Genomic DNA, 18537 nt, shown 5'->3' with positions numbered 1-18537 from the left:
TTGTTTATGTTGTAAATGACTATTGTAGCTGGAAACGGAAGATTTCTTATGGAATATTTACATAGGCGTACAGAGGCCTGTGTTCCAATGGCACGTTGTGTTAGCTAATGCAAGTTTATCATTTTAAAAGGATAGTTGATCATTAGAAAACCCTTTTGCAATTATGTTAGCACAGCTGAAAACTGTTGTTCTGATTAAAGAAGCAATAAAACTTACCTTCTTTAGACTAGTTGAGTATCTGGAGCATCAGCATTTGTGGGTTTGATTACAGGCTCAAAATGTAGAAATTGCCAAGAAACTGAAGATCTTGTACAACACCGTGTACTACTCCCTTCACAGAACTGCGCAAACTGAATCTAACCAGAATAGAAAGAGGAGTGGGAGGCCCCGGTGCACAACTGAGCAAGAGGACAAGTACATTAGAGTGTCTAGTTTGAGAAACAGATGCCTCACAAGTCCTCAACTGGCAGCTTCATTAAATAGTACCCGCAAAACACCAGTCTCAACGTCAACAGTGACACTCTAATGTACTTGTCCTCTTGCTCAGTTGGCACCGGGGCCTCCCACTCCTCTTTCTATTCTGGTTAGAGTCAGTTTGCGCAGTTCTATGAAGGGAGTAGTGGCTCAAAGTAGAGGAGAGATTGACTTCATCACTACTTGTATTTGTGAGAAGTATTGACATGTTGAATGCACTGAGCTATCTGTTTAAACTACTAGCACACAGCTCAGACACCCATGAATTACCTACGAGACATGCCACCAGAAGTTTCTTCACAGTCCCCAAGTCCAGAACAGACTATGAGAGGCACACAGAACTACATAGAGCCCTGACTACATGGAACTCTATTCCACATCAAGTAACTCATGCAAGCAGTAAAATTCGATTTGAAAAAATCATTAAAAAAATAGATAGATAAAAATACACCTTATGGAACAGTGGGGACTGTGAAGAGACACACACAGGCATAGACACATGTGTGGCCGATGTGAAATGGCTAGCTAGTTAGCGGTGGTGGGCGCTAATAGTGTTTTAATCGGTGACGTCACTCGTCCTGAGTCCTAGAAGTAGTTGTTCCCCTTGCTCTGCAAGGGCCGCGGCTTTTTTGGCGCGATGGGTAACGATGCTTCGTGAGTGACTGTGGTTGAGGTGTGCAGAGGGTCCCTGGTTCGAGCCCAGGTTGGGGCGAGGAGAGGGACGGAAGCTATACTGTTACACATGCATACACACATGATAACATGTACTATACACACATGTAGACATGGATTTTGTGTTGTAGATATGTGGTAGTACACTAGCGGCACACACTTAATGTGCTGTGAAATCTGTTGTGAAATATACTGTAATGTTTTTAAAATTGTATAACTGCTTTAATTTTGCTGGACCCCAGGAAGAGTAGCTGCTGCCATGGTGATCCATAATAAATACAAATACAGACCATTGTCTACCAGCAGGGTGCGACTATTTCTTATTTAGCAAGGTGTCACGAGGATATGAACATGCGAAAACACCGCAAAGGCTTGTGGGTGTTGTAGTTCTCTAGCTCACGCATATATATTTTGTAAGTGAAACCTAAAGTCCTCGCTGTAATGTCAGCTGCGATTCTTGTGCCAGCTGTTGTCGGTGGTGGAATATTGCTCATTGTTTCTGAATGTTTTCGCCTGGAAGAAAGCGGTACAGTTGCTCCGGCACCCGGCAGATATGATGGGTGGAATATGATGGAGGGAAAGACGGTCATTTTGACCGGAACGAACAGTGGCATAGTGAAAGCCTTTGCCCGGAAGCTGCACAAACCAGTGTTTAGTAATGAAGGTAACCTTTCAAAGTGCGCAATGGTGTGCTGTCCAACGTGCTGAAACAGTCACGTGTGTACACAGTCGCTTGGTATTTGTTTACAAAAGCTAACAACGTCAATTAAGATTTAAATAAATTCAGTACAGGGATTAGTTATCCTAATTACAATTCCTTCACTGGAAATCACTTGCAAGGATTGTAGTTTATTACAAATTATATAGATTTAGATACATATATAGAGACCAACACGACACAGTCATCCAGCCATCATTAAACAAAACCTCTATGCTAATCATTCACTATGTGTGCCTCTTACATGCCTATTTTCCTTCTGTCTCCCCACATTAGGAAGAACAAAAAGTTGACGTGCTCATCTACAACGCAGGCATCTACCAGTGTCCCTACACCAAGACTGAGGAGGGTTTCAAGATGCAGCTGGGGTTCAACCACCTGGGTCACTTCCTCCTCACCCACCTCGTCCTGGACTTCCTCAAGCTCTCCTCCCCCAGCCGCGTGGTGGTGGTCTCCTCCAATCTCTATAAGTATGGCAGCATCAACTTTCGAAGACCTCAACTGTTGTGGTTTGTTGAAGTTATTTTGTGTATATTGTATTCCTTAGCACAAACCAGTTTGCAACGGAAAATGAAAAAAACGAACGTTTCTTATTTGACAAGAGTTCAGGTTAGTCCTTTCCTGTTTCAGACAGTTTTCTTCAATTTGGTGCCTCATGAATACAACCCTTGTGTAATGTATTTTGTGTTTCTATGGATGATTTTCCCCTTGAGGGATAATAACATTTTCTACTTCTACTACCACTCCAGTGAGAGCAGCTGCAACAAAGCGTTCTTTTACAGCCAGAGCAAGTTGGCTAATATTCCCGTGAGCTGACCCGGCGCTGGAAGAGGAGGGCGTCATGGTCAACACACTCTCCCCAGGCATGGTGAGGACCAGGCTGGGGAGGCACATCTACATCCCCCTTCCTGGCAAAACCTCTCCTCTACCTGGCCTCGCTGGCCTTCTTCAAGAGCCCACTGGAGGGCGCTTGGACGCCGCTCTACCTGGCGTGTTCGCCCGACATGGAGGGAGCGGTGGGGAAGTGCTTCGCTAATTGCGAGGAGCTGATGCCCAGGGTAATGGATGATCACTCGGTCAAGAGGCTGTGGAACCTGAGTGAAAGCATGGTGGGGATCAAGTCTCAGTAAGGGACCTGGGATCCAGACACTCTTCTAGAGACGATCCGAAATACTTTTCCCTGTGAATCAAGTGAATTGGGAGATGATTGATTGAGACTGTTTGGGATTTCATTGGAACTGGGATCAGTGGGTAAAGTTCCCAATGTTTTGGTGTGCGTGTGTGTGCATCTGTGAGAGATGTGCAAATATTGTGTGGATGGAGTGTGAGTGGGATTGGAGGTGTGCATGCCGAGAGTGCTAATAATGTGATCAATGTGCCTGTGAAACAGAGAAGATCCATTGAGAATTTCTACATGCAGTGTTCCATGAATGTGTAACTAAGTATACCAGTTCCCATAGGAACCTACTAGATTATATGTACTGTACTTTTTTTCACCAGTGTTTACAGAATCACAAATTCACACAATCAAAGTATAAGGGAGCTAAATCCTAGTAGCGGTTATTAAAGGGAAGCTGGACTGTCATATTTGCTTTTAATGTGTGCTTACATGTTTGGTTATAGTGCTATCGAAACATCCCCGGGGTGGTTTGAAAAGCAAGCAAATGGATATTGAGTTCACCAGCTGTATATAAATGCTAAGGCAGCTTAGCTCATGCATACCGCATCGTGCATTTGACGGTGGCAAAAAGGAATAGAGGAGTGGTTGTGTTGTGTTGCCTAATCCAGTTTTCCTCTCATGAAGTGTTTGAATTGTAAATGCGTTGCCTTCTGCTGTGACTGGATGCACAGGAACAATTAAGTTTACAACGAGATTCAGAATCAGTTGGATGCTGTTGCGACGTTGATGCTGTGGTGGCTCCCTCCTCTGGATAGATGTAATCTCTCAAGTAATTCCCTTTTCGCTCCAGAGTGAGTGAGTGAGTGAGAGGGGGAGTGTGTTTTGAATGTCAATGCGGAGGTATGGCTTATGCTATACATTAACAAAATAGTCGACAATCCTAAGATAGTTTCTCTACATGTGTGCGCACACAGTTTGATTTGAATGCTTTTAAAACAATATTGTTTCTGCAATCTTTTTAGCAAATGGCATAATTATTATCTTCCATACACACACGCACGCACGCACACACACACGCACACACACCAACACTAAAACACTTTAGCAAACCTTGGAGCATCTAAATGTGTAGTTTGTGCTTTATTAGGTTAAATGAAACACAACAGAAATATAGAAACATGCATCATTGTGTGATAGAAACAGATTTGTGTTTGCTTGATGGGGGTATGGGCATGGGAATCTGAGGTAGAGTGGGACAGGAAAACGTCTCCAAGGGTTATAGAGCAAAAATAACATCAACGGGTAAGACAAATGTTTACATCTCAAAAGAAGTCCATCAGTAGCAAAATAATACATATTTCGAACGGTCTCTTTAAGCACTCTGGATATTTCAAAATTGTGTCAAAGCAAAAACTGAACGAATCAATGGAGCTGCACTCAAACGGGTTTAGGCTAGGGGCATCTCTATACTTGAGTAAAAACATCTCTTAGTACTGCAACTTTAACCCATTCCCCAGGCACCTCTTATACTGTATGGTAGTGCAACTTTAACCCATGCCCCATTGTCATACATATTTTACTCTGCACAAATGCAGCACAGTATTCAGTATTCAGCCTGTGATTGACAATAAACAAATCTTAATGTGCAATTTTGACAGTCTTCTTTAACATTCCAACTATCTCTCTTTGATTGGCAGATGCTCTTAACCAGACATATTTACAATGTGTTGGTGACCACATCTGATTGAATTGTAGTCATTTCTTTACAATCATCAGTTTTATATTTTCTTTTGAATGCAGCTACAAACAAAATATGTCTTTGAACACTCAATTATTGTAGTTGTAATTAAATATATTTATATATTTCAACAGTTACTTTAAATACTTCCTTCATCCACATGGAGCAACTGTGGTCTCTGGTACCTCCAAATACTATTTTATGTACCAAAGGTAGCAGAGTCTTTTCCTATATTCCTCACTCATTTGGCACAGTAATGAATTGTCAATTCACCTGACCCAGACAATCTTACACATTCATTGTAGTGATGCGAACCACACTTTCGTCAGTTTTTCACAGCTGTGGCAACAATCTGATGAATTCATGCTTAACCTACTGTATTGTCCAAATGTCCTATCAAAATGAATGTCCTTCAACTGAACGGCTAGACTCACACTAATCAATGTGTTTTGCTGGATTCACCAAGACCTCTCACCTCACATCCCACCAGGGAAAGAGATGAAGAAAGAGAAAGACCAGTAAGTCAGAGGACGAGAATCCCTTCTTCTCTCAGTTCAGAAGTGTTCCATACAGCTGGGCTTTGGTGAGACTGTCCTTTCTGGAGAGTCCTAATGTGCCAAATGTTTGGTATTGCGGGGGAGGGGGACAAGGTGGTAGCGGGGGCGGTGGTGGACTGCCCTGGGGGGGCGATGGATGCTGCATCTCGGTCTGGTAGTGCTGCTGCAGCTCGGCAGCCATCTCCAGGGACCTTTGGTTTAGGGACTCAGTGGAGCTGTTTGGGCTGACGTCCTGGTACTCCTTGTTCTGCCCTCCACCTCCTCCCCCGGCCCCTGCTACACCGACACTGCCCTCCCTGTCATTGGAGCTTGCTGAGTGGTAGAGGCTGTGCTCTGACTCCTGGCTGTCCTCCTTTCCCCGGTAGAGATGGGTCTGGTGGGCCTGCTGGCTGTGGGACGGATGGGACTGACGGAGTCCCCCCACAGGGCTACACTGGGGGCTGGGCGTGGAGAAGCACACCGGGGTTTCCATGATGGGTCCTACCCCTGCCTGGTAGAAGTCTGCCCCTTCCTGGAAGCTGCTGTAGAGGGGCCCCAGGCGGATCTTGGCGGGCCGAACGGAGAAGTGCTGCTCGGAGAAGCTGTAGGGCGAGGCCCGGCCGGGCGAGTGGTACGAGTGGGCGCTTAGGTCCTCCACACTCAGCTGCCTCCAGCGGCCAATCAGCTCCTCCTCCTCAGGCGCCAGTGTACTGCCGCGGCGGCTGTCTCCATAGACGACGCTTGGCGAGGAGGAAGGAGGGAGGGGTTCGTAGGGCTCGCTGAAGCACGAGGACATGGTGCGGCTGTAGACGGGTGAGCTGCCGTTCTGGTGGTGTGCTCCGCCGGCCTGCTGGAAGACAGCGTGGACCTTGGCGAAGCCGCCCCCGCCAGGACTGTCCCTCTCCCAGGAGGAGTCACTCTTCCTCTCATAGTCTCCCCCATTCCTCCAGTCCATGTAGAGGGAGTGGTGGTGGGGAGAGGAGGCCGTGCTGCTCGGTGGGCCGTTGCCCTTGTCGTCCGAGCCCCCTCCGCTGAAGCTGGAGTAGGAGCTGCCTGAGGTGGGGCCCAGAGAGGTGGGGAACTTGGCAAAGCACTCCTGGGAGAAGCCAGACCTCAGCCCCAACAAGGGACCCTCCTCTGGGTTACTATCTGTGGAGTTCTGGGGCCCGTAGAGCAGCTTTCTCTGGCCATGGAGGTCCATGCTTGGCCTGCGCTCACGGTTCTGATCGACCGGGCAGTACAGAGCTGTGTCGCTGCTGTACAGGTCTGACTTGTAGGCTGCCCGGAGGCCCAGGCGCTCACCTCTGTCCAGGGTGTCCAGGAGGAAGCCTTGGTCCTGGGGCTGGGGGCTAGGCGAGCTAGAGGCTTGGCTGCCACTGCAGGCCTCGTCGGGCTTCTCCAGCACCTTGGCAATGACGGAGGCAGGGACAGAATCGGCATAGGCAGTGTGGCAAAGAGGTGTGCCCTCCATGTGCATGGTCACGCGTTCCTGGAATTCAGCAGGCAACTGAGAGAGAGAGAGAGAGAGAGAGAGAGAGAGAGAGAGAGAGAGAGGGAGAGAGAGAGAGAGACACTGAGGTATAGATAATGGTGATACAGTGACAGACCATGAGATTAGTGCATGGAAGTTCATGGAAGATGAAAAAATTAGGAAACAGACTCTACAAACATTGTTTTCACACATTAGCAACAACATACTGATTATGGCACCATATGGAGATCAGGCATGAAACTGAAAACTATAACTGAGGAGGTGGAACCTGGAGTTATTTCATGGATGGTAAACATAGGTACATCATGAGATCATTAGTTTGATATGTTGCTGTTGCCTCTGCCTCTCCATAGCAACAATAATTAAGCTTTTGCAGAAGGAATCTAGTCAATTATCGTTAATTGGCAATGAGAAGCTAGCTAATTATAGCTTCATGCCTAAAAGGAGCCAAGACAAAACTGAACATTTGTACAAACATCCTTTCATAGCAGTTGTATCACACATTCGCTTTAACCAATGTAAATACCCAATTACCATGAGATATTTAGATATTGTTTGCACATATTTCCAGGGCCAATTTTTCAAAGAACATTTTCATTTTCAACGGCGTACACCAGCCTAACCTGGACGATGCAGGGCCAATTGTGCGCCGCCCTACGGGACTCCCAATCACGGCCGGTTGTGGTACAGCCTGGATTCGAACCAGGGTGTCTGTAGTGACACCTCAAGCACTGAGTTGCAGTGTCTTAGCCCGCTGTGCCACTCGGGAGCCATGCTTGTTATGCAGTGGAGCAAGTGACTAACGCACTTCAATCATGGCCGGAAACTGATGCATCATTTCTCTGTGTTGCACCACATTCCATTAATAACCTTTTGATTACTCTCCAGTCCACAAACAAACAGACTGGAGAACATAAGTAGATCTATAACCTTTGACCCCATTGCAGCAGTGGACAGTATATGCCCAAGGTGTCATCAGTTTATCTGTTTCTTTCACTCCATAGAGGAAAACACACACACACACACACACACACACACACACACACACACACACACACACACACACACACACACACACACACACACACACACACACACACACACACACACACACACACACACAGCATTAATTTATGACCATTACGTAACTGATGAATCGTGTTTGCATTGATATTTCCACTCAGGCGCATGGTGCCAAATGTGCTGAGGCATTTTTTAACGGTATTGGCAACATGCCAGCTTTAAAATCTGCTCCTGCCACGCGGGCCGGGCAGGGGGCCCAGAGCTGATACAGCTGAAAGCCTTGCCAATCTGCCCTGGCACTAACGCACTCATCAATACTCGCTCGTTCCTCTCCCGCTGGAAAACAAAAGCAGCATGGGCACTGTTGGGCATACTCAAATCTCCATCTCCTTATGTATATAGTGTCTAAGCGCTCTGCAACCTTCCATCAATTACTCACTCACCTGTCACATAATGTAGCTGTAGTGTTCCATTGTTAATCACTGTCAAACATTTACCTCCCAACCAATCCATCAATGGAGTAATCACCTTATGATTCCAACTGTTGATGTATTGGAGGTTTGGAACTATTTCAGCTCAGGCCGAGGGCCCAGGTTTGAGCCCGTAATCCTGGCTCATGCATTGATTGATGTGAATGGATCAAGACGTGTGCTAATATTTGCAGCACTGCACATCGTGCCCATACCTCAAGTCAGGTGGATTCAGCTGCTTAGATAAAGGAAGAATGTTGTTTTATCTCCTGGGGATTTTTATCCAAGTGAATTTCCCTCCCTGTGTAGCTTCACTAACACCATCCAATGGCTGGGATTGAGGAAGTCGTGAGACCGTAGCTTCAGCTTAGCATTAGCTTTAACTTAGCCAGTGTAGTATGTTGGTAATAGGCAGCAGCAGACTTGGGTTCAAATAGTATACATTCTCTTTCAAATACTTTAGCTGTGCTAGATTGCCCTTGCCAGGTGCAATGGAGCTAGTAAAAAAATCCCCAAAAGTCAAATCCTGCCAATCTGTCACTCTGACCAAGCTCAACCAAGCGCTTAAAGTTGGAAAGAAAACAAAGTACTATTTGAACCCAGGTCTGATAGGCAAAGAAGTTGGGGAAATATAAATAGAATAACTAAACCACTGCAATTTTCCTGGACTCTTGGGTACATTCAATGTGGCTGTTCAAGTAATTCTATGTCTGTGGTTGGGGGAGGACTCACCTCAGAAAGCTGAGTCCTGTAGTGGGACTTGTTGCACTGGAGCAGCTGGGCAGCCAGGTTACAGTCCTTCCTGTACAGATCCTACAGGACAGACACAGTGTTGGAATGTGTTAGAAGAAAACATGCTCTTAAGAAATCATCCATTCTAAAGAAACACACTGCATTGAATTCAAGGATGAGCCAGAACCGGGACTTGAACTCAGGTCTTGTTCGGTCCAACACCTTATATAACGAGCTCCAAAACTCTTGGCGAAGATGCTAGGTGTTGTATACTAAGGTTGCTACAATTTGATGACCTATAGATCTGACCTCATAGAGTGCCCTTACATTGTCCTCCCTCAGTTTCTCAATGGTCAGCTTGGCTTCCATCAGGTGGTTGTTGAGCACGATGATCTCTCTGCTCAGGGCTCTCTTCTCGTCGTCATGGTGCTGAGACTAAGGAGAGCAAAGACTCATGTCAGACTCACATTGCAAATACATTGTTGTTTTTTTCTTTGATTTCAGTGGCAGTGCAGGACAACCCAGCCGGATGCCATACCCTACATATATTTGCTTATAATCATATCATGTGTAACTGTGCTTAATTAATCACACATCACTTAAAATGGTCTAAAAGTATACAAGAGTGTTCCATCATTCTCTGTGCCTCAGATCACACAGGACGCAGAATTCTCAGAGGCCTCAACTCGTGACTATCTTACCTTGAACTGGCTGAAACGGCTGACTTTCACTCTCTGTTCCAGACAACATGACAAAGTAGCAGAAGTCTAACTATTCTCATTGTTCAACTGAACTTTTTATCAGTTTCATATCAACCAACATCTGTAATGATGCATGTACGTAATTCAGCATTACTATATAATCTTAAACCTCAGAAGAATAATTTGCCTTTTTTGCTATTAGATGTAAATTCCCCTGTTTTGGGGACCAGCGTGGGTCTGGTACCGGTTCGACCAACATTTTTTGCTTATAAATAGATATGTGAACACCATAGATGGAAATGGCTTGCTTGAGTGGTAGCCATGATTCTCATTGACACTGGAGTATGTCTCTTCTGCCTGTGTGAAGCAGGATGTGAAATCTAAAACCACTCGAAACTGGGATGTCCCTCCTACCATTTAATTCGCTCTTCCAACTGTCCATCAACTCCTGGCTGAACCCTACGTCACAGACACTAACAGCGCATATGCCTGGAATCCTTACATCTCAACGCAACAGGAGAGAGTGGTTTCAGAGATAGATTTTATAGCAAGTAATCTAAAATAATTCATAGATTTTAAACAAAAAACACGTTATATAATAGGAGATGAAAGGGGAGTTCCTAACGAGTTCAGGAAGCCAAGCTAGAACTCTGTGAGACGTTCACAGCGATTGGGGCAGACATTTTGAACAAGAGAGACCTTCAGAAAATATGCACAATTCTCGCACTAAAAATACAAATATGTATTTTACACTTATAAGGAAGGTGAAATGTTGTAGTTAGTTATTTTATAAATTGATTATACTATATTTAGAAAAAATATATAAAATCGTTTCAAGCCTTATTCATCTAGTTTTGTGGAATAGGAAATACATCATATGAGATTTGAATCTTTCTTTGAGTATGCAGCATTACTAGTTATTTTTTATGGCCCTCTCATGATAAATAATTAATTTTGGGGATGACAACGATTACATTTTTGATTACGTTTAGTTACATTTAAGAGGATTTATACCGTCCTGTTGGTGCTATTAGCATCTGGTGCTATTAGACTCTGGTGCTATTAGACTCTGCATTTTCACGACTACCTGTACCCCAAAGCTCTGTGGCCTCAATTCTTCTCTCTCTCTCCAGTCAAGTCAACTTATCAGAAATTACAGGTCTGCCGGCTTCACCATGAAGATTTATATTCTAGGTAAGTAAACTAGGTGAAAGTCCACCAAGATGGCCCTTGCCTAAACTTGGCATTGTGTGCAGCTGGTCCCCCCAGAACGAATTATCCACACATCAGTTGAAAATTGAGTTGCATCTTCTAGGTGCTTCTACACTGTACCACTGAACTGACTGGGGCTTCTGTCCTTGCCACTGACTGAAGCCGACTGTCCTTGCCACTTGCCAAGACGCTCTGGCACTCCCTTGAAGAAAGATGGCAGAATATGGCAAAATCCTGGTTACCACTGGAGATTTTGAATTGTTCCAGAAGCTTATACTGTTTCGACTATGCCGGCCAAACCTAATCCTCCCAGTCCTATTCGCTAGTTTTATTTTTGTCCAAACAAACCCAAATCAAATAAAATGTTACTTGTCACATGCTTCATAAACAACAGGTGTAGACTAACAGTGAAATGCTTACTTACGGGCCCTTCCCAATAATGCAGAGAGAAATAAAATGAAATAGAAAAAAACACAATGAGTAACGATAGCGTGACTACAGTGTTTACACGGGGAACCAGTATCGAGTTGATGTGCAGGGGTACGAGGTAATTGAGGTACAGCAGATATACAGTTGAAGTTGAAAGTTTACATACACTTATGTTGGAGTCATTAAAAATAGTTTTTCAACCACTCCACAAATTTCTTGTTAACTAACTATGGTTTTGGCAAGTCGGTTAGAACATCTACTTTGTGCATGACACAAGTCATTTTTCCAACAATTGTTTACAGACAGATTATTTCACTTATAATTCACTGTATCACAATTCCAGTGGGTCAGAAGTTTACATACACTAAGTTGACTGTGCCTTTAAACAGCTTGGAAAATTCCAGAAAATTATGTTATGGCTTTAGAAGCTTCTGATAGGCTAATTGACATCATTTGAGTCAATCGGAGGTGTACCTGTGGATGGATTGCAAGGCTTACCTTCAAAATCAGTGCCTCTTTGCTTGACATCATGGAAAAATCAAAAGAAATCAGCCAAAAATTGTACACCTCCACAAGTCTGGTTCATCCTTGGGAGCAATTTCCAAACACCTGAAGGTACCACGTTCATCTGTACAAACTATAGTACGCAAGTATAAACATCATGGGACCACGCAGCCGTCATACCGCTCAGGAAGGAGACGTATTCTGTCTCCTAGAGATGAACGTACTTTGGTGCGAAAAGTGCAAATCAATCCCAGAACAACAGCAAAGGATCTTGTGAAGATGCTGGAGGAAACAGGTACAAAAGTATCTATATCCACAGTTAAACAAGTCCTGTATCGACATAACCTGAAAGGCCGCTCAGCAAGGAAGAAGCCACTGCTCTGAAACCGCCATAAAAAAGCCAGACTACGGTTTGCAGCTGCACATGGGGACAAAGATCGTACTTTTTGGAGAAATGTCCTCTTGTCTGATGAAACAAAAATAGAACTGTTTGGCAATAATGACCATTGTTATGTTTGGAGGAAAAAGGGGGAAGCTTGCAAGCTGAAGAACACCGTCCCAAACGTGAAGCACGGTGGTGGCAGCATCATGTTGTGAGGGTGCTTTGCTACAGGAGGGACTGGTGCACTTCACAAAGTAGATGGCATCATGAGGAAGTAAAATTATGTGGATATATTGAAGCAACATCCCAAGACATCAGTCAGGAAGTTAAATCTTGGTCGCAAATGGGTCTTCCAAATGGACAATGACCCCAAGCATACTTCCAAAGTTGTGGCAAAATGGCTTAAGGACAACAAAGTCAACGTTTTGGAGTGGCCATCACAAAGCCCTGATCTCAATCCCATAGAAAATGTGTGGGCAGAACTGAAAAGTGTGTGCGAACAAGGAGGCCTACAAACCTGACTCAGTTACACCAGCTCTGTCAGGAGGAATGGGCCAAAACTCACCCAACTTATTGTGGAAAGCTTGTGGAAGGCAACCTGAAATGTTTGACCCAAGTTAAACAATTTAAATGCAATGCTACCAAATACTAATTGAGTGTATGTAAACTTCTGACCCACTGGGAATGTAATGAAAGAAATAAACACTGACATAAATCATTCTCTCTACAATTATTCTGACATTTCACATTCTTAAAATAAAGTGGAGATCCTAACTGACCTAAAACAGGGATTTTTTTACTAGGATTAAATGTCAGGAATTGTGAAAGACTGAGTTTAAATGTATTTGTCTAAGGTGTATGTAAACTTCCAACTTCAACTGTATATATTACCATTCAAAAGTTTGGGGACTCATAGAAATGTCCTTGTTTATGAAAGAAAAGCAATTTTTTTGTCCATTAAAATAACATCAAATTGATCAGAAATACAGTGTAGACATTGTTAATGTTGTAAATGACTATTGTAGCTGGAAACGGAAGATTTTTCATGGAATATATACATAGGCGTACAGAGGCCCATAATCAGCAACCATCACTCCTGTGTTCCAATGGCACGTTGTGTTAGCTAATCCAAGTTTATAAATTTAAAAGGCTAATTGATCATTAGAAAACCCTTTTGCAATTATGTTAGCACAGCTGAAAACTGTTGTTCCGATGAAAGAAGCAGTAAAACTGGCCTTCTTGGTACTAGTTGAGTATCTGGAGAATCAGCATTTGTGGGTTCGATTACAGGCTCAAAATTGTCCAGAAACAAATAACTTTCTTCTGAAACTCATCAGTCTATTCTTGCTCTGAGAAATGAAGGCTATTCCATGTGAGAAATTGCCAAGAAACTGAAGATCTTGTACAACGCCGTGTACTACTCGCTTCACAGAACAGTGCAAACTGGCTCTAACCAGAATAGAAAGAGGAGTGGGAGGCCCCGGTGCACAACTGAGCAAGAGGACAAGTACATTAGAGTGTCTAGTTTTAGAAACAGACGTCTCACAAGTCTTCAACTGGCAGCTTCACACAGACACTGGACAGAGTATGAATAAGAAGGTTGGAAGTACAATACCAAAATACAGTAGCTACTGTCGTAGGTCAAAGCTGTGTGCTGGAAAATCTTGGTCGAGCATGGGTGGAATAGGCATTGTGGTGCTCATGTGAATTTCCTTTCTTTTTCTGCTTCAGACCAATGCCTTTTCTCACTTAAAACATTGTATTTTGTTTTTAATTTCCATTTTTACACCGGAAAAGGGTGTTATATTATCATTATAATAATACAGCATAACACAGCAACAAAAGTTAAGTAAGAGCAAACAACAAATAGAAATGGCAACAGAAATAATGTAATTGTTAGTATTCATCTAATATTAATATTAAAAAAACAGAAACCTTTTAAAGCCAATATGGAGTAAACTGGAAACATTTTCCCTGATCTCTCTTGAGACAATTGAGCAAGCTCCTGGAAAATACACAAATAATCAACATGTACCCATGAACTATGTACAAGTTTACGGACGAAAGTCATACAACTACATTACCTGTAAACAAAAGTGAGTTATCACTAAATATAACATTTACAACCAAATGTACAGTCATCAGATATAGTCAACTTTGTAAATACAATTCACGGATGGCCACAATTGCTCTTGAGAAGCTATAGGTTTATGCAGGCTTCTCTGTTTAAGCCCAGTTCTACCACACCTGATCCTACTAGTCATGGTCTCGATGAACAGCTGAGTGGTAGAATCAGGTGTGGTAGCACTGGGCTTAAACAGAGAAGCCTGCATAACGGTGTGGATCGTCAAGAGCAATTTTGATAACTCCTTTTACAAACACTGCAACAAATGACAAATTGCTGAGAAGCACCTGTAAAATACAGTTATTAGACAAGTACAAAACTCTTAAGAGAAATGATAGACATACAGTTTTAACAAATCAGAAATTGGGCCGGTGCTCTAAATCCTTGAAAACAAAACTTCAGCTACAAAAGTCCTAAGTAATGCTGTACACAGCTGTCCAACTCCAGTAAAACAGCACAATGTCCTCATTTATAAATGGCAGTATAAACATGAAAACAGGTGGGAGTGGGAGTACTCACAGATTTGGAACATAACACACATCTTAAGTATTGACAGTGGCAAAGTACCATGTGTACTGTGTGCATTTAAATTGGTATAAGTCATTTGTCAGTTCCACATGGGCCAGCTTGCATTTCTCTGTGACAGGAACATGCCCACAATCCGCCACTCTGCCATAAAGCACTGTGTCCCCGGGCAGTACTGTAGGGATGGCGTGCATCTCACGGATGAGGGCAACGACCTCTTTCTTCCTTGAGAGTCTGAGTGATGGTCTCTCCTCCGTTCTAGAAAGACGCACGCAGTTGTACACACCACCACACTCACTGCCACTTCACAAACCAAAAGGCGCTTTTAAGAGCCACCTAATAAATGCAAAAAGCGCTGTGTGTCAAAACTATACACTAAAGAGAATAAGTAGTTGCAAAGTAGCTAAAAAGTAGTAAGTAGTTGCAAAGTTGATAATTAGCTAAAATGCAGAAGCTGTCCATGATGAGATTGGAACACTCAACCTTTGGGTTGCTAGATGGCAACGAAAATGAAAACCCCAAAGATATTTCAAAATATGTTTCATAATTCTATGGTAGCCTTAATACCAGTAATGCCTGTCCTACTAGTGACATATCTGCCTTTCTAGACTCTGCCAAAGACTATGCAAAATTCAGACTTCCAAAAGTCTTGTGATGAAATTATCTCTATTAATGAAATTTAAAAAAAAATGGATCAGCAAGTTAAAATTGAACAAATCTCCAGGGAATGATGGCCTTATTAGTGAATTATATAAATATTTTCAGGAGGATATTGTTGTATTTATATTTAATGTTTTTAAGGAGGCTATTGACTTAGGGGTCCTGCCTGTTTCTGTGACACAAGGCCTCATTTCTGTAATCCCCAAACCAAACAGAGATCCTATGATGTTAGAAAGTTTGCATCCATCTTTGCAGAAAGACTTAAAAAAGGTCTTGACCAAATCATTGATGATGATACCCAGACTGGTTTTATGAAGGGCAGACATATATATAATAATATTCGACTAGTATTGGACTTGATAGACTACAATGAGCACATTATGGAAGATAGCTTTATTTTATTTGTAGACTTTTACAAGGCTTTTGATACAGTTTAACATTATTTTATTTTTGAGACTCTTCGATTTTTTTGTTTTGGTCAATATTTTCAAAGTGTAATTAAGACACTTTACAATAATAGTAACAGCTCTGTTAAATTATCCCATGGAACTTCACAGAGATTCGACATTAGACGCAAAATTAAACAAGGATGCCCAATTTCTCCTTTCTTATTTTTATTGGCCACACAAGTTATGGCACTTCATATAAATAAGGATAGTTTTAGGGGTATTCAGAAACAAGATAAAGAGATAAAATGTTCACAATTGGCTAAACGACACCACCATTTTTTTGAAAGATCATAATGAAGCCAGGAAAGCTGTTGAGTGTATTAATGCCTTCTCACATGTATCTGGTTTGTCTCTGAATATTAGGAAATGTGAATTATTTGCGTTGAAAAGATGTGACTTAAACTCAGTATGTAATATCCCTGTAAAAGATATGATCACATATCTTGGTATTAAAATGAGTTAAGATCAGAAAGAAAGGGCCAACTTAAATTTCTCTCTTATTGTAGAAAAAATTGGAACGAGATTTAACTCCTTGATATTAAGAGATCTTTCTTTATCTGGACGTGTACTTTTGTCAAAATCTGAAGGTCTGTCCAGATTAGTTTATACCTCCCTTGCCTTAGATGTTCCTCTGTCAGTAACTAAAATGGTTAATACTAAATTATTTAACTTCATATGGAGGAATTAACCTCATTGTTTAAGAAAAGCGGTAATATGTTGCACCCAAAGTGAGGGAGGGTTGAATGCTCTGGATTTTAAAACCTCTATTATAATCTTTAAGATCAAATGGATACAAAACAATTAAAGAAATAAGGATTGCATTTGGAATATAATCCCTAATTTAATATTCCAACAGATTGGTGGTCTAGAAGTCTTACTCAAATGCAACTTTGATGTGGGTAAAATCCCTATTAAGCTTGCAAACTTTCATAAACAAGTACTTCTAACTTGGAACCTCATGTACAAACACAACTTTTCCCCTCATAGGTATACAATCTGGAATAATAAAGACATAAAATACAAAAACAAGTCTTTGTTTCTCCAGAACTGGTTTGACAACAACATTATTTGGGTTAAACAATTATTGAATAATGATGGTCAACTATATGATTATCCAGAATTTATTAGAACACACAATGTTACATTCACTCCTGAGGAGTATCAAATTGTTGTTAGAGTTGTCCCTAAAGGTGCTATTCTTCTGTTAGGAGAATATAACAATACTCCAAGTGCAACTGTTGAGGATTTTGTAGCCTCAATACAACTAGAAGGAATTTACATTTTAAACTGTAAATGTAATAGCATGTACATAAGAAAACTATGTTAAAATGTTACTATGTTAAAACATGTACTGGAATACAGCCATAGGACTAGTGAACTGGAACAAAGTTCCGTTGTTATCTGGTAAATATCTAATAATATCTTATCTAATAAGGTGAAAGAAGTATCATACAAACTCATTCATAGGATCTACCCTGTAAAGACCTTTATTATACACAGATTTAAAATAGCTATTGATAACAAATGTGTATTTTGTGGTTGTGACCCAGAGACTCTTGACCATTTATTTTGGAACTGTTCTTACGTCAGAAGATTTTAGAGTGAGTTAGAAGATTTTATTTGAAAAGAAACGACTATTAGAAAAAGAAAGACTGTTAATTTGAAAGATTATGTTTTATTTTGATTCAAATGATATGGACCCTGACTTAACTTTCATTGTTCATTTGTTTATCTTTCATGGAAGATTCTTTATCCATAAAATGAAGTGGGCAGAGAACAAACCCCTCTTCACATTATTTAAGATAGAATTTAAATATTATTTTTGAAATTATCAGTAAATGTAAAAATAAAAAATCAATATGCACCATAAAACTTTTTGACAAATTGAAAATGTATTCGATATGTAATATCCTTGTCTGTTAGGTTTATGCACTCTTGTTTGTATATTTCTGTTTTGTATTTGTTGTGTTCATAATATTTTTAATTAAATATATATATATATAGTATGTATAAGATGGAAATACAGGCCTAAGCATTGTTGTTCACTAGTTTGCTCCAATTGGGGGAGGGGTGGTAGGGTTGGAGGGTAATAAAGGAAATATAGCTATTTTTTAAGATGTGTGTGTATATATATGTATATTTATATGAATGTATGTATGTGTATATGTATGTATTTATATGTGTATGTATGTATGTGTATATATGTATGTATATGTGTGTGTGTATATGTAAAAAAATATATATGGGGGATTGGAAGTGAAGCAGACAATTACAATGATGGAAGCTACACTCTTTCTGCAAAATTAAAGCTGATCTATCCCCTAAAAGAAAATTCTACAGTGGATGAAATATTTGGTTCCCTCATCAATCTGCACACAATACCCCATAATGACAAATGTATCAAAAATTCTAAACTGAAATACCTTATTTACACAAGTATTCAGACCCTTTGCTATGACACTCGAGTTCGAGCTCAGGTGCATCCTGTTTCCATTGATAATCCTTCTACAACTTGATTGGAGTCCAGCTGTGGTAAATTCAATTGATTGGACATGATTTGGAAAGGCACACACCT

At 41.5% G+C, this 18537-nt stretch overlaps 2 protein-coding genes across 3 annotated transcripts in view; one reads left to right on the top strand and one right to left on the bottom strand.

Annotated features, from left to right (window-relative positions):
• Positions 1–1541: 1541 nt before the first annotated feature.
• On the top strand, positions 1542–3960 carry LOC139556512 (retinol dehydrogenase 14-like). 2 transcript variants are annotated; one of them, XR_011671133.1, is made up of 3 exons: positions 1542–1810; positions 2141–2473; positions 2614–3960. XR_011671133.1 is itself a non-coding variant. In XM_071370560.1 (3 exons), the coding sequence occupies exons 1-3, from the start codon at positions 1805–1807 to the stop codon at positions 2678–2680; spliced, it is 306 nt and encodes a 101-aa protein (XP_071226661.1). In that variant the 5' UTR covers positions 1542–1804; the 3' UTR covers positions 2681–3960. The 2 variants fall into 2 exon arrangements, 1 of the variants encoding a protein (XP_071226661.1); XM_071370560.1 differs by having other exon boundaries at positions 2141–2373.
• A 145-nt stretch (positions 3961–4105) lies between these two features.
• LOC139556511 (brain-enriched guanylate kinase-associated protein) overlaps positions 4106–18537 on the bottom strand; it is a 30913-nt gene continuing 16481 nt past the window's right edge. The window contains 3 exon segments of the mRNA XM_071370558.1: positions 4106–6765; positions 8976–9056; positions 9303–9410. Coding sequence (XP_071226659.1) covers positions 5272–6765; positions 8976–9056; positions 9303–9410 — 1683 coding nt within the window. The 3' untranslated portion in view covers positions 4106–5271.

The sequence above is a fragment of the Salvelinus alpinus genome, chromosome 27 (genome assembly GCF_045679555.1).
Source record: "Salvelinus alpinus chromosome 27, SLU_Salpinus.1, whole genome shotgun sequence".
Lineage (NCBI taxonomy): Eukaryota > Metazoa > Chordata > Actinopteri > Salmoniformes > Salmonidae > Salvelinus > Salvelinus alpinus.
The sequence above is the reverse complement of the archived record's forward strand: the minus strand, read 5'-3'. Positions and strand labels throughout refer to the sequence as shown.